This window comes from Lutra lutra, chromosome 11 (genome assembly GCF_902655055.1).
Source record: "Lutra lutra chromosome 11, mLutLut1.2, whole genome shotgun sequence".
NCBI classification, from domain to species: domain Eukaryota; kingdom Metazoa; phylum Chordata; class Mammalia; order Carnivora; family Mustelidae; genus Lutra; species Lutra lutra.
In genome coordinates, this window is record NC_062288.1 from 73,408,073 (window position 1) to 73,423,116 (window position 15,044).

General features: G+C 34.9%; 1 protein-coding gene across 16 annotated transcripts in view; it reads left to right on the forward strand.

Moving 5' to 3' along the window:
- The window catches only part of FOXP2 (forkhead box P2), a 572,585-nt gene that overhangs the window by 512,710 nt on the left and 44,831 nt on the right, over nt 1-15,044 (forward strand). For all 16 annotated transcript variants that reach the window (XM_047694958.1, XM_047694957.1, XM_047694956.1 and 13 more), the window contains 2 exons: nt 10,066-10,279; nt 12,051-12,155. In XM_047694958.1, the coding sequence (XP_047550914.1) occupies nt 10,066-10,279; nt 12,051-12,155 (319 nt within the window). The remainder of the gene's footprint in view (nt 1-10,065; nt 10,280-12,050; nt 12,156-15,044) is intronic.

Below are 15,044 nucleotides of genomic sequence, written 5' to 3' on the forward strand. Positions count from 1 at the left end.
CTAAAATTCTTAGTACAGGTTAAAGTCAGATATCATTAAACTTCACAAAAGCATATTCTTTTCTTTTTTTTAAAGATTTTATTTATTTATTTGAGAGAGAGAGAGAGACAGTGAAAGAGGGAACACAAGTAGGGGAAGTGGGAGAGGGAGAAGCAGGCTTCCCGCTGAGCAAGGAGCCCGATTTGGGGCGTGATCCCTGGGATCATGACCTGAGCCGAAAGCAGACACTTAATGACTGAGCCACCCAGAAGCCCCATAAAAGCACATTCTAATTTGCATTTGGATTTTGTTGGAACAAACATTAATCCAAATGGACTGTAATTATATTTGTTACAAAGGGACTCACATTGTAATAGTATTTTTTGTCTTTTTTCTGACTCAATAGGAAGAAAATCAAGTGGCTCAGTCAGTTAAGCATCCAACTCAGACTCATGGCTCTGGGTCAGGTAGTGATCTCAGGATTGTGCGATCAAACCCCATGTCAGGCTCAGTGCTGAGTGTAGAATCTGCTTGAGATTCTCTCTCTGTCCCTCTGCCCACTCGTGTTTTCTCTCTATATATTCCTCTAAAATAAACAAATCTCAAAAAAAAAAAGAAAATCAAGAACAATTTAATAGAAAAAATTAAATTAGGCCAATAAAAGACAGGTCTTTAAAATGCACACAATTTTGTTTGGGGCAGATGAAATTTACAATTTTGTGGTAAATATTTTTCTCCTTATCAAATCACTATCTTCATGGCATGTTTTTCTCAGAATCCCCTCCTTCCCTTAACTTCAGATCCTCTAATTCACCTGGCTGAATCACTCCTAGGAAATCAAGAAAGATAAACTTTAAGTAGTGAAAGAAAAACGAGGCAATAAACCCACTTTCCTGCACCATTCCAAAGAGAATTGGAATAAACCGTGGTGTCCCTGGGCTGTGAATGTTCTATTCATAAACTGTTGTTCTTCGCAAAAATAAATACCATTTGAGGACAAATGAAGAAATAAGTTTAAAGACAAGAAAGCTGTGTATAAATTAATTCAATGTAAACATGGATTTCTTTGGTAGAAACTATACTAAAACAGAACCAATAAATTTATCTCATTTTTTTCAATAAAATTTATATGAAAACCTATATTTAGGATCTAATCATATAAGCATCTCCTCAGTAGAGAGAAGCATGAGCTACTGTGATTTTATATGAGTAAAAGCATTGAAACAAACACTTCAAGAAAGCTTTAAATAGATGTTCACAGAAGCAAAATTCAATTTAAGTGCAATATTCTTCCAAAACAAGCATACAAATATCTTGCCAAACAAGGAAATCATTATGATATAACCATTTTAATAATTTTCAAATAAAATTTTTCTCTTATTTCTGAACTTTTTAAGTAGAATTATCATTTTTTCCTTCTTTTCTACTTGTTCATGAAATGTTATAGAGATTAAATGCACAAGATAGAGAACATCAAGGAAAAAGAAACAAATCTGAAAACGCACCTGGGTTTAAGCAGAATATTTATATTTTAAACAAAAAACATGAAGTCATCATTGTGTTCTCACTGTTTAGATGAAGTAGTTTGAAAAGTGCCACTGTGGAGACTCACCAGCCAAACACAGGCAGAATGCGTCAGATAAACCAGCGGTAGTAAAGGAACATAATTGCATAGTTTGGTGCTGAAATCCCAAAATTGGAATGGAAGAAAGTAGAAAAGTAATTGTTAAATAATGTAAGCCCTGGAATTATTTCTGCCTTAGCCACTGGTGAGTTCAGATTAAAATATTTCAAATATCTTAAACACTTTTATTATCAGTTTCCCAGTTCACTTTGCACCAAGTTTTTGGTTGGCTGATTGATTAACCATGCAACCACATAGGATTTTTACATGATGATGACCTTATTGTGCCATTAAAAATATGCCCTATGTGAAGTGTTTATTCCTATGATTTAACACAGCCTCCTCAGGGTACTTTTTAAAGTTCCAACTTCTTTCAAGACAGAAGTAACAAAATTATAATAATTTTGATAAGAGTAGGCAATTTATAGGGGCACCTGGGTGGCTCAGTTGTTAAGCATCTGCCTCTGGCTCAGGTCGTGACCACAGGGTCCAGGATTCGAGCCCTGCATCAGCCTCCCTGCTCCATGGGAAGCCTGTTCTCCTTCTCCCACTCTCCCTGCTTGTGTACACTTTCTTGCTGTGTCTGTCTCTGTCAAAAAAAAAAAAAAAAATCTTAAAAAAGAGTAGGAGATTTATAGACATTTTTCTCTGTATTGTAAAATGATGTAATATATTGTACCACCCTTTAAAGTAAATTATTTTAAGTATTAAGCATTTAAAGTCATCATGAATATTACTATAATATTGGATTTTAATGTAAAAGAGACAATGAAATTTCTATCTCTAAATGCACATATGGAGTGAGTGTGGGTATACAGGAGTCAAAGACAAAAGGATGGATTTGTAAATCAATATCAAATAAAATACTGATTATAAAGCTATTTACTCCATGGATAGTACAGTTTACATGTCAGCTGTAATTACTTCGTGACATGTTATCATGGTTCAGTACCACTGTCCATAGGTAATAGGAAATTATTGTGCACGCACTTCAAATTTAGATATGTTTTTGACATGAGATGGAAGTCACTGTATTCCAATACACAGTATAGTCACGGGCTTCCTAAGACTACAGAAACTAAAATATATGTGGTTAAAACTTTCTTTCATTCCAACTTTCCACATGTTTTTGAATTTATAAAACTGTTTTAAAATAGAATTCTTTTGTGACCGGTCGGAAAGACCAAACAGGGAATGCTAGATTATCTAGCCAGCACTAATGTGAACTAACACCTTCTAGAACTAGATGAGTTTGGAATGAGAGAACTGTTGAATAATAAATAAAATGAAATCTTTTAAAGTAAAATATAATATTTTACTTTAAATAATTTATGCTTTACTACTTTATTTAAAGCAGTAAAGCATAAAAAGCATAAATCTACTTTATTTAAAGTAAAAATATTTTACTTCAAATAATTATTACTTTAATAATTTATGCTGAGTTAGGCATGTGCTCAAGTTTGTCTTTAGGATGAGTATTTGGCCAAAATCAGCTATTTGGCTTTGACTCATTCTCTGCTTATGGAAATCTAAATAGTCAAATGCCTATTTCAACATCACTTCTGGCATCTTGTTTTTTTTGCCTGATCTGTGGTCCTGTGCTTGCAGAGATCACCATTGTATCTCATCAGAGTAACAGCGCCAACAGTACAAACAATGCATGTCCTGCAGAATTATTGTTAGTATCTTAGTAGTCCCTTTTACATACCAGTCCGTCTCCAGTTTGCGACTTGGAAAGAAACTCTCCTTTGGGGTTTTACATGTGAAAACTCCATCAGTAAGCTCAAGTTTAAATGTACATTTATTATTACAGTAATAAAACTTTGCAAAGTTAATCATGAATGCTGTTAATTTTATGTATAAAAATTAACTTACGGAGCCTGGGTGGCTGTCGGTTAAGTGACTGACTCCTGATTTCAGCTCAAATCATCTCAGGGCCGTGAAATTGAGTCCTGTGTGGGGGCTCCGAGGTAGGCATGGAACATGCTTAAGATTCTCTCTCTCCCTCTCACTCTGTCCACTCTAACCTCCCTCTCGAAAAAAAAATGAAAAGAAAAGAAAACATGAAGACTAACTTACAAAACATTAAATACATAGGGAAATAGAAAGAAGGTTGAGTTCGTTTTTGAGAAGATGTAAATAAGATAGAAAGATGGAGATTAAATTATATTATAATTCTAATTGTCACATAATTGGTTTACCTGCATGCATACATTAAAATGAATTTATATCCATTTAGGCCCTAAGTTTTTTTAAAGTTCTCTTTGTCACTTCTTTATATCTTGAAGGAAGACTCCAAAGCAAAATGTCAACTTCGCCATATTAAATTTCATGATAGGGAAAACTGAGAAAATTATGTTTTTTTTAAATAAAATATCAAACTTCAAAAATTCAGCCTATAAAAATTTTAATAGTGAAATCATAGAGGGAATTTTTTTTTTATATGTATCAGAAGTATTCCAGTATCCCAGAAGTTCCTTCTTTAGTGGAGATATTTGCCTTTGGTCTCAGTTTTAGCCAAACAGCTGTTTCACTCCTTCTAACTCAGCATTTGGGCAAATATACACTCAGTGCACCTTTCATTAAACACACGTTTTAGAGACGGGCACTACACCTGCAGGTTGAAGTAGGCCCCGGTCAAATGTAAATCAATAGTATGTTAGGTTTGGCAAATTATAAATGAACACATAGATCTCTGAAGGATAGCCCAGAAACTAGAATAATGGTTGCCTCTGTAGAGGGGAACAAGGAAGCAGAGAGGGTGGGTAGGGAAATTTAATTTTGCAATATATAACCTTCTTTACGGTTCAGTTATTTTGGCCATGTGCATGTCCTAGTGTTTTTTAATGGAAATTTTAAGATGAAAAGTGAAAAATCACCTGATAATAGTTCAGTAGTTCAGATCATTAAATATCAAATTGTTTTCACAAAATATATGAACGATACAAATATTTCTACCCAAATTTGCCTTCATCACTTTTAATTATACATAACCCTAGAACATAAGCAATGTACTGTTAAATAAGATAAGCTAATTTTAAAAATCACAGTAGACTTACTTTACATCATAATGTATAAAAATTATTTATTTAATATTAAAAATTAATTAGTAGATCCAGCAAATGAAAGGACATTGAAAGAATCTTTCATTTTTGAGTGTGAAAAAGCTGCTAATGTAATTTTTACCAGTAAGTAAAGCCATTGAAATTTTTAAACCTTGTGTGCCCCAAGGATGTATAATCTAGATGTGAATTATCAAATTTTAATTAATTCTTAGCACAGCACTTTGTCACCCGGTAGTTACTCCACATACTCTGAATCCAGGATTAAGGAATTATTGTTTAATTGCTTTACCTGTGGTATTACATGTGATTTGATTAGGAATTCATCCTTTTATTCATTCAACTTCCAGAAAAACAGACCTTTAACGCTTATTTGTAGTACTGGCAGTGAATGAGAGTAAACCCAACTTGTCATCCCAAAGCCATCACCCATTATCATTTCTTGATTTCCTGTCATCATGGAATTTTAATTTTAAAATTGCATTATCATACAACTTTTTGGCTCTAGGATAGTCTGTATGTATCCTTGAAGTAAGTTACTAAGAAAATTGAGTCATCCTTACTATTACTCTGTAATGGTGTAGTCCACTGATTCCCAGATTGCCAGCCCCCTGGTGTTCCTGGCACTTGAACAGCTCAGTATTCATTGAGCTTTCATGCACGGTGGACACTCCTACAGGCACTGGGGACAAAGCAGTCGAGAAAATGGACAAAAATTCCTGCCCCTACAAAACTTACATTGTAAATCAAGTTAACATGTATAGTGGTAAGTGCTAAGGAAAAAACAATAGGACAAAAGAAAGAAATGGAAATGGGTGGGGTTGAACTTTTAGACGGGTGGCCAAGCACAGAGTCCTAGAAAGAGGTTATGTGAACAGAAACCTAAAAATGCAAGGAGCCCTGCCACACATTAGCTCTAGAGCTCATTACTCAACTTTTCTCTTCCTCAGTGTCCTCATCTCTCAAATGGGAATATAAGAGTATCTTGGGTCTTAGATTAGCACTGAAGTGTGGAAGAGTGATGGGTATATCAGAAGCACTGGGCAAGTTTCTAATAAAACAGAGACAAAGACTGAGTTGGGGGTCAGAGAAGCTATATAAACAGAAGCTTAGGGGTTTTTTTTGTTGTTGTTGTTGTTGTTTTTTTAAGATTTTATTTATTTGACAGAGAGAAATCACAAGTAGGCAGAGAGGCAAGCAGAGAGAGAGAGGAGGAAGCAGGCTCCCCGCCGAGCAGAGAGCCCGATGTGGGACTCGATCCCAGAACCATGACCTGAGCTGAAGGCAGAGGCTTAACCCACTGAGCCACCCAGGCGCCCCGAAGCTTAGTTTTGAAGTAAGCTAATTTTGGGGAAAAAATCTTCAAGTTTATAAATAGGCAACCTGCTATTCAAGGGAGGGGCTGGCTGGAGATCACATAATTAATCCTAAGCCTACACCCAGTATTTAAAACTGAAATAAATCAGTATAATTGTAGAAAGAGTTTGTTCCTGTTGTCTTTCTTTTTATCCTCAAATGGATTTATAAAACGCTGAGTTGAACAAGAGACTCAAAATGTTGTTGTTGTTGTTGTTGTTCCTAGACATCTTAGAACAGATGTACATGTTAACATTAGTCATGAGTCTCCAAGACACAGGCCACAGACCTCTTCAATTTCTTCGATTAGGACTGTTTAGAAGAGCACTGTTGCGTAGAGCACAGTTTGGGCCATACTGAATGTGTTCTAGTATTGCCTGAAAAATCAGTTAATTCTTGCAAATCACCGAAACTTCAAAACTCACAAAACTTTCAAAATTCTGCAGAAGTTATTGGTTCATTGTTTCATAGTCATAGTTTTATATCCATAGAAAAGAGCTAACCAAAGTGTAGATGTGAATACAGTTTTGTAAGCAAAGTGATAGTTTGCTTTTAACAGTTTTCCTTCCAAATTATCTGCACATTGGAATCGTGTAGAGCTTCAGAAGCAGACTGGTGCCTGTGTCCTACTTCTAGAAACTGTGATCTCGTTGGTTTGGACTATCGTCAGGGCATCGAAAGTTTTAAAATGTCCGCAAGTAAATCATACTTCCATCCAGACACTTTAGGGAACCACTCCCACTAAAAGGAATCTCTTTTGGACATCATCTCTTCTCTGCCCCTTATCTGTAATCTTTAAAAACCATTTTCTCCTTCAATTAATTAAGGATCCTTATTTGGATAGTGAACAGGTGGCTTATTCATCAGATGTTTATGTGCTTAGTATTTGTTGCCATATCATTGTGATATCATGCTGTTACCACTAATTTTCAACACAAATGACTAGTGTAAGAGAAGTCTGCTTTTAAAAGGTAAGTGGATACTTAGGTTAACTAAATTATTAATAAAATTCAAAAACTAAATTATTAATAACATCTTTTACTGATATAGTCTCTAAAAATACCTAATAGTCTTCAGTCAAGATATAAAATTTTATCAGAATCAACTAGGGCCGTTTATAATTCTTTAGACATTGGCCTTCCAGGATGACAGTGCCCATGAATACTATGGCTCTCAAGAGCCACAGAACTTCCACGTGAAGACCCAAATGCCTTCGAGATCTGTGTGAATCTGTTGTAATCAATTAAATCAACTACTGTTTATTGAACACATACCAGGCACTGCTCTTGGCACTGGGGATAGATAGGTCAAGTAAAAAAATCACTACTCTTACCAGTTTAAGATTACATTGCCGTAGAGGAAAACTGACGATAACGTGTAAAGCAAACAAACAAATATATAGTTTCAGACTGATAAATGATTTAAAGACAAAGAAAGCAGGGTGAGGTGACAGAGAATGCTAGAAGGCAAGGTGGGGAGGGGCAGTGGTTGATGGGGTGGTCAAAGACCTCTCAGAGGAGGTGACCCTTGAATCCTCTGAGTGACGGGAGTGAGGAAGCCATGAGATCAACGACAGAGTCACCTATGCTGTGGGAAGAGCCAGGGCAAAAGCTGGCAAGGGTACAAATGTTCGATGCATTTCAGATGCAGAAGAAAGCTGGGGTAACACAGTGAAATGTAGAGAGCAAGCGATAGGTGAGGTGAGGCAGGCAAGACCCAGACAATAAATGCCAGCATCTGACAGGCCACAGTAGGGTTTTTTTGTTGTTGTTTGTTCCCCTTTTATCTTGTTGTGTTTTTTGTTTGTTTGTTTATTTTTTGTTTTGTTTTTTGAAATGTTCTGGAAAGCCATTGGAGGCTTTGCCTGGAAAGCCCAATGGCCTACATTTACATTTACATTTACATTTACAGTGATAAATTTGGGCTGATATGTGAAGAGTGGTAAGTTATAGCAAGACAAGGGGGAAGCAGGAAGACAGGAAAGGAGAACCATGGTCTAGGCAAGAGTTGACGGTGGGGCAGAGAGGCAGAGTCAGACGGTGAGGGCTCCCATGCAGAAGACGTTGTCGATGCTGCCACGAGAGAGGGTTTGCTAGTGGAGCTTTGCTGTGAGGACACCTAACTTGTACAGACAGGTAATCAAAAAGTTTGTCAGAAAAGTTTCAGAATCTTAGGTTAAAGCTAGAGTTAAAGCAATAATTAATGATCTTTATAAAGCAATTATTTCCTATGTAACCGAGAAATACCTTCCTTTATGAAGCCATTCTCTTTTATACAGGAAAAATAGTTTTTAATAACTGGAAACCTGAGTTAGCTTGCCTTTTCTTCAGTCTTAGGGTGTTTTAAAATCTTCAGGAGCCAGAATCACCAAAATGATAGCTTTCAGTAAAGCTATCTGTAAGAAATTGTGATAGGCATAGCAATTTAAGGTTACCACTGTGATGAATAATTTGACCAGAAGTTATGTTTGGAGCAGTGAGAATTCTTCTGTCACTTTGGGCTACTTACCACGATGTCTGGATTGATGATTTTTCTACCCGCAGGGGTAGAGGTGAGAGGGCTCGCCATCATGTTCTCTTATCGTCCCCTAGTCTCCCCTGCCTGTTCTATCCTGCTCCTCTCCTGCACACCACGGGATTGATCCATATTACTTAGAGCATCTGAGGTGGGGGTGGGGGTAGTTTGACTAGTACTTCCACCCTCATTTTAGACGTTATAGGTGAACTTAATAATAAAGAACCTAGATTTTGGAGCTACAGTGCATTAGGTGTGAATTCTATCCACTAGTTACGAGTGTAGTGATTTGGCAACATCTTTAATCTTTCTAAACCTCCACACCGCGCCCTCATCTGTAAAATGTAATGATTCCTAACATCAGGTGAGGTTAATTGAGATTTTGACTGTAAAGCACCAGACTGACTTTAGCAGATGCTGAATAAGGGATAGCAATCATAATTGCAACTGCATTTTCCCCCGGATATCTTTATTCGGTAATTTTTGTATTTTTAATATAATATTTCCAGAGCAAAGGCATTCAAATCAGACTGCCTGGATTTAAATCAGAGCTCTACCACACAGAAGCTTTGTGACCTTGGATACATTTTTGAACCTCTCTCTCTCATTTTGTTTCCTTATCCATGAACTGGTTAAAATATAGTTATTGACCCCATTGGATTTAGTGAGGATTAAGAAGCATAAGATATAGAAAGAATACATGAAGATATAGTACTTGGCACATATAAGTACTATTTTATAAGTCAAAGACTGTAGACAATAATCTCTCAATTCCTTATTTCAAAATTATAATTAAAAGCTAAAGCATTGTGCCTTAATTTTCTGTTTTCTTTCTTCATAAATCTGGTAAATTTGCATGATCTGAGCCAGGGTATTGTTTAAAATGAGTAGTTTTTTTATTCTGTCGGTCATAAAATGAAGTTTCCATATTATCTGCTTAATTGATCCATGTAGATAATCATATTATTGGCTTATTTAGCACCTCCTAGTGAAACTCAATTATTTTGTTTGCCTTTCTGAGAAAGAGCAAACTAAAACTTTGACAAAGTTGTCAAATGTATTTTCCTTCTGAGTTGAATGTTTACTGTTTTTTTCCCCTGACTTTTTTTTTCTTTTGTTTATCCTCCTTACCCTTTTCTCTTTTCATGTCTTTTGATACATCTCATTTCCAATTCTATTTCTTTTTCAGTTCCTTGCTGATAAAAACTTAATACCAGCAATAAGTAAAAGCTACTGTTAAAAGTTGAATAGTTCAATTTTCAAATAGAACTTGCTGGGTTTTTCCCATTAATCTTTGATATTATTTCCAATAGGATCATTTCCTACCATTCCCAAATTGGTAGTCTTGAGCAAATAACTGATTATTCACGAGAAAGGGTATGGTGCTGATGGCGTAAAGTGATTTTATTATTGTATATTAATTATGCTGGTAACATCACTTTTGTCATTGGTGTTAATCTAGTAATAATACTAAGCTCGTTTTATGAACTTCACCTTGTTATATTAGTGGGGCTTTCTTTCGTTTTATAGCTGGCCTAAGTCCTGCTGAGATTCAGCAGTTATGGAAAGAAGTGACTGGAGTTCACAGTATGGAAGACAATGGCATTAAACATGGAGGGCTAGACCTCACTACTAACAATTCCTCCTCGACTACCTCCTCCACCACTTCCAAAGCATCACCACCAATAACGCATCATTCCATAGTGAATGGACAGTCTTCAGTCCTAAGTGCAAGGCGGGACAGGTAAATCTCATGAGATTTATTCTATATTTATCTGTCACCAACCTTTATTTCTACCATTCATAAAACTAATGATTATGATTTGTACTTAAGAGGGGCAGAATGTATAGAACAAATTAAATAGAAACCTTTAGGTTATTTATCTTATATATTATTTTCATTACAGAAGGCAGGTCAAACGCTGGCAATTTGATGGATTTAGTGGGGAATTTGCCTGAAAATTTTTATTTTTTAGTAAGTGTGTGTGGAATTATTGTGTCAGCATATTTTTATGGCTAGTATGTTGTGATGAACCAGATTGCTGAAATGAGAATATTTTGCCATTTTTAAACTTAAGAACCCCCTTTTGAATAATTAATTAAATAATTAAAGATTCCCCCCCCCTTAGCATATGCTTTAAAACACGTGCTTAATATATGTTTAAGAACACGTCCGTGGGTATCGGAGACTTGATATACGTAAGGATATAAACATAGGTGTAATAAACTAGAAGATAGAATATCTGGTTTGCCTTTTTTATTAGTGTAACATGATGGAATTTATAAATATATAGACATAAACGTACGGTGAAAACTGAATAAATTCGACTCAAAATTCATAAGGAAAAATTACTTGATTTCAGTTATCTACATTGAGTACATTATGTTAGATAATTTTCAACTGTTTTACTTTAGTTGAATAAAAACTGGCCTTGTAAAAGGAGCACCCTGTACTTTTGTCCATTTACTTCCATTTATTTAAGCATAAAGCCGTCTAATCAGGTGGCTTTAAAGCAATTCATAAAATATATAAGCTAAAACATTGCTCAACATGAAAAATATCTTTTTAAGGGATGAAACATAAGTGCAGGATTTCATAACAAAGTGACTTAGGCTCCTGTGGTATTTAGCTGTAAAGACTACATATTTGAGTGTAGTGGATTGATAGTATTCTGTTGTGTAATGTGAGTACCTGCCTGGCGGCAATAAATTCTTTCTCATAAACAAATTTTGTTTCTAGAGAAACATATATTTAATTACAGAACGGTTTAAAATAGGATGCTATCATTTGGTGGTATTTCCGGTGGTCATTTGAGTATCATGAAAAATTTTTCTTGTTAGTTTTCATTATTATAAAATGGTATGCTTCTGAATGCTTCCATGCTGGTGTTTTAATTGAGATTAATTTGATGATTATATATTGCAGAAGTTGCTTGATTTTTCTAGAATCTCTATCTGACTTATCAAAAGTCTTTGATGATTACAGAAAGATATAGCTAATGAATACTGTTCCAAAGTAGAATTTTTTTTAATCAGCTGTAACTAGTGGAAATATAATTTATGGTCCACACGTAAATATTAAGCAATTTAAATGATCCTAAAGGTCCATATCATCCTTAAAAAGAGCATTTCAAAAATCTTATGGTGGCTGTCCTATTACCTTCTTAAAAACACAGGTTTATTTCACTTGACCACATATGAATATATATTTTTTATTTAGAGGTAAATGTTACATTAAGGTCATATGGCAAGATTAGCATATGATATTATACAGTCCTCTTAGTTTTTTATCCTTTATTAACAGTCATCTTTGGCTCTATTTCTCCTCTAATTGGAACATCATCTAGCCTTGGCAGTTGAACTATTCAATAGAACGATTAAATTTTTCTGACTGCTCTGAGCTGAATTGACCTGTTTTGACCTGTTTGTCACTGATCGTAACCTGACAGGCGCTAGCAGCCTGCAACGATTATGGCTTTTTGAGATGAATCTGACGCCGTGTTCTTTTGCTACAGCTCGTCACACGAGGAGACTGGGGCTTCTCACACTCTGTACGGCCATGGAGTTTGCAAATGGCCAGGCTGTGAAAGCATTTGTGAAGATTTTGGACAGTTTTTAAAGTAGGTTCCTTACCTTTTTTAGGGAAGGGGGTGGATTATGTGGGAGTGTTAGGCACATTGTTGTAAATAAGACAAAGCTGAAAGGAGGAAGTGAAAGTCCATCCTGGGGGACACTCTGCGCTTCTCTGTGCTCCAACAAGTACATGGCCCAAGTCAGGCTAAGAAGATGACCTCGTCTTTACCTCTTCATCAAAATATTTTACAAATCACTCAATAGAATTTTTGAATGAACGGAAAATAGTAGCCTACAGTAATTGTGTCATTAATAATTGGGAGACGCGTGCAGGAGTCTTAATAAATTTCAAGTTTTTAATAAAAATTTTAAGTAAAATTACATGAGGAGTCGTAGAATATATATAATTTCGAACAGACATATTTTACGGATTTATCTTTTTTAATTGCAAGCTTGCTCTTCCTGACTTTAAATAATGATGCTTAACATATTTATATTTAACAATAAGAATGATGACATGAAAGTTAGAAGAGGCTAACATTTTAAGAAATAAATCTATTTCATCAATGTTGTTACTTGTTGCCCTCAGAATCAGAGGGCAATGTGCATGGCTGTATATTTGTATGGTCAGTTACATGGCTTCTCGCTTAAAATCAAAATTTGGTGTATCCTTAATTTCTTCCTACAGTGATATATATTTTTTTTAATTTTAAGAGGTTCCATTGCAAATGAGAATATACATCTTTTATGAAACATTCTCCATGCACAATTCTGCTATACAAGAGATCTAAACAGAGAGCTACAGATAGGTTTATGGAGATGAGTAACTTCACAGGCTGAGACTCTTATGTTGTCATGGAGCAGCTAACAGGGTGAATGAACTGTTTCATGCTTCATCAACAATTAAGTTAATTAGCTCATTTGAAATTGCACTGCTTTGTTGCCAGGATGTTGGCAGAAACATCAAAAAGATGTGTTTACAAATGGTAGACTACAGGGTATAAAGTAAAAGCACCTTAACAACAAGCCACAAGTACTTGGCATCATAATAACTTTATAACGGAATTACAGTAAGACTTCCACAAGGATTTTTTTTAACTTCTTCTCATTTCTGACCAATTAAAAGAAAATTTGCTTCCTATGTTACTTTGGCATTTGTAAATGGCCTTAAATTTTTTTAAAAAATTGCACTGCTATTATACCAGAAAAGTAGTGAGCTACCATTTTGTTGGGTATGAAAACTGATTCAACTGTTCTAGGCAAAGAGGGCATTTCAGATGGTAGATAATTTTGCTCATGTTTCCCTCTCTAAAAAAATAACATTTGTTAAAACAAAGACAAAATATAGGGACATTAATTTTTTAACAGCTAATTTCATATTTCTTCACTCGAATGTATTCATCCTTACCAAAGTGTTATGTTATTCCTTATCATTAAGATTCTTAAGAGGACTGTTGCTGCTATTTCTTAAATATGGCTATTTAAGCTGTAGAATTAGCATGGTCGCCATTTTATTGCTCTAAGTTGTTCTTTCTGACAAAGAGTAAGTTTTTAAGAAAATACACATATTTTTCCCTTCAGTGTCATTTCCTTTATAATACATGGGAAGGAACACTTTTATTCATCTTAAATAAATTTATATATTTTTATTACTAACAAGCAGATGAATATGAACCCTCCTTTTACGCTCCATGTTTCTTTCTCACATTCATGCAAGTATGTTTTAGAAACTAAGAGAAATTATAGGTGGATGGGGCAAAAAGAAAGAAAGAAAGAAAGAAATTACAATTAAAAAGCATTTCCTTTCAATTAAATACCAACTTTGGTTCCAAAGGCTATTTTTCCAACCCATTAACTTTATAGAGATGACAGAACAAATGACAGTAGATTGTAAGGTCTTTCTTTTAGTCCATTTTTGTTATGATATGCTTTAGATTCTCTTACTCAGAGATCTGTGATAAATTCTGTTAATAGAGGTAATGCCAGTACCCAGTACTGCAAAAAAGTATGTATCAAATACATTTCCATACTAGTATTGTCTTTTTCTTAACATGTGTGGGAAATTTACGAAGACATAATATATTTTATTAAGTTAATCAAGTTCAGTTATTCAGAAAAAAGTTTAGTGTTTAGTGTCTGTGTGGAAAACGAAATGAAGAAGACACCACCACTAATACGAATTTTCTCGGAAAGAAGATTTTGCTTTTCTTTTGTAATACTGGGGAGAATTGAGTCTTAAGGGAAACGAAAGTCAGACAAGTCAAAAAGCTGTGAAAGGTTTTTAGCTCCAAGTTTTCTTTTCCAGAAACTTTGTGTCTAGTGTTTATTATAAAAAGTTTTCTGAGAAAATATTGTTATGGGATTTTTATTTCTGAAGTGCACTAGAAATAAATGTATAGCTTGAGCTTTCCTTTGGTATCAGACAAGGTATCCGTTGGTTTGAAATAAAAGGAATCCATTCGTTATTACTATTTAGCCTATATATGTTAAATAACGAAGGATAGTAGAAAATACATTAAGAGTCCCAAATGCCCTTTCTCACATCACATTCCCAAACAAACTGGTAGAACCCCTCTGTGTTTGCCCAGCACCAAATGAAAAACCAGCAGAGGGCAGTTGCTTATGTATAACATACTTATTTTTCATCTTATGGGTATTCTTTCATATTCTATGATATATTCTTTTCCACTGAATGAAAGCTAAGTTAGAAACTGTTATTTGCAGCAGCAAGGATAAAGGCAAGAAGAATATAATGCAAAGAAGAAAGTCGAGGCTAAAAAGGGATTTAGGAAAATTTTTGAATTCTACTGTAAAATAGGTGTTGACAGAAGCTAACCATTTTTCTGACCACTAATTGAGGATCTCACTAGATCACTAAAAGCATTTAATACTACTTCTTCATTACTGTCTTATATATGCCAAAGTATAATAACATC